The sequence below is a fragment of the Pinus tabuliformis genome, chromosome 7 (genome assembly GCF_031772625.1).
Source record: "Pinus tabuliformis cultivar Carrire ecotype Pingquan chromosome 7, CPIR1, whole genome shotgun sequence".
Classification (NCBI taxonomy): domain Eukaryota; kingdom Viridiplantae; phylum Streptophyta; class Pinopsida; order Pinales; family Pinaceae; genus Pinus; species Pinus tabuliformis.
In genome coordinates, this window is record NC_142293.1 from 734,522,810 (window position 1) to 734,524,254 (window position 1,445).

At 43.0% G+C, this 1,445-nt stretch overlaps 1 protein-coding gene across 1 annotated transcript; it reads right to left on the minus strand.

The window, feature by feature from the left end:
- Positions 1-1,004, minus strand: LOC149249624 (uncharacterized). Its single transcript, XM_089456287.1, has 3 exons — positions 648-1,004; positions 466-548; positions 1-376 (listed from the first exon to the last, which is right to left on the minus strand). Exons 1-3 carry the CDS (start codon positions 931-933, stop codon positions 362-364), a joined length of 384 nt encoding a protein of 127 aa, XP_089312413.1. The 5' UTR covers positions 934-1,004; the 3' UTR covers positions 1-361.
- Between the last annotated feature and the right edge of the window lie 441 nt (positions 1,005-1,445).

Below are 1,445 nucleotides of genomic sequence, written 5' to 3' on the forward strand. Positions count from 1 at the left end.
TGCGCAGTCAATGATATACATATATTGTACAGTTCATAAGTTATATAACAAAACCCAACATCCATGTGATGGAATCACGGATAAGGAAACCCTGTTCAACTATTAACACAGGAAACCCAATAAATTACTTGAACTGTCATTCCAGGTCTGTGACACGGCCGGACCAATATTACAATGTATAACAGGAAAATAAGACCAAGATATGCATGCCTCAGGGGCAGCATGTTAAGCAAATAACAGAGCATAAACGTGTGCCGAAGCACTTCCATTTAAACAGAAATTAGCCAGACCTCGAGAGGTACCGAACGCCATTGGGAGGGTTCTCAGTGGAGAGATACCCCGGCGTCCAAGTAAGTAAACCTCATCGATCATGGGTCTGCACTCAAACGTAATATAACCCGTTCAAAACTCTGAAAATGGAACCCTTTTAAGATACGCGTAGCAGGTTAAGTGTGGAAGACTCACCTGGTACGCTGGAAGATTCAAGCCTTCAGGCTTAGTCTTGACGGACGGTTGAGAAGCAGGTGGAACAACCCCGACTGCATGCCCTGATCACCAAAAAATTCATCATAAGTTCGAACAGCAAACGACCGAAACAAAACTGTATTAAAAATGCCGTGAGCCTCCATAGAGTTAAGGGATAATACCTGTTGCAGTGTTGAGGTGCACTGTGTAACCTTCAGGGAGGAAGAACGCAAACGAGACGATGGCGAAATCGAACCCGGAATTACCATAGCAGAGGGGCTGGATGAGCCGAGAGAATAAGGTGCAAATGAACCCCGGTTCTGTAGGGAAGAAATTATAAACCCTCGTAAACCCTGTCAAACCATTCCACCGTTGGATTGTAAGATGAAATCTCCACCGTTGAAGAGAGGCGGGAAGCCATTGCACTGGGACCGAGATTCCCGTCCCCGATGCATCACATGGCCTCATGAGCCGGATCAAGCCACATACCCCTTGCAAGTACGAGTGTAGTAAAGAACGGAGCGAGCTGGCACCTGGGTACACTGTGGCAGGCCATGAAGACCGTGCCGAGTTGTGGTTAGATGGTGGCTAGGTGTAGTATGTACATACATCCTGTTGGAACACATCACCGTAAACCGTGTACACTCCATAACGTTAACAACCAAAAGCATTGCGACTTTATAAACTCATATACTTCTCCTTTAGCGTGACAAGGTTAGGTGGATTGAAATATAGGTTGTTAAGGTATAGGTTATGAATGCCCTTTTCATAACCCGCATATCTATTAACGCATGAAAATCAAATGAGCATGATGCTTGTATATTAAGTATATATATATATATATATATAAAGATACCTACTGGATACAAGTCAGGGTAAATATATATATATTGAAGTACCTGCGGGTTATATGTTAAGCGTAGACATATATAAATTTAAGTACCTGCAGTTTATACGTTAAATGAAGGTGTATATTAAAG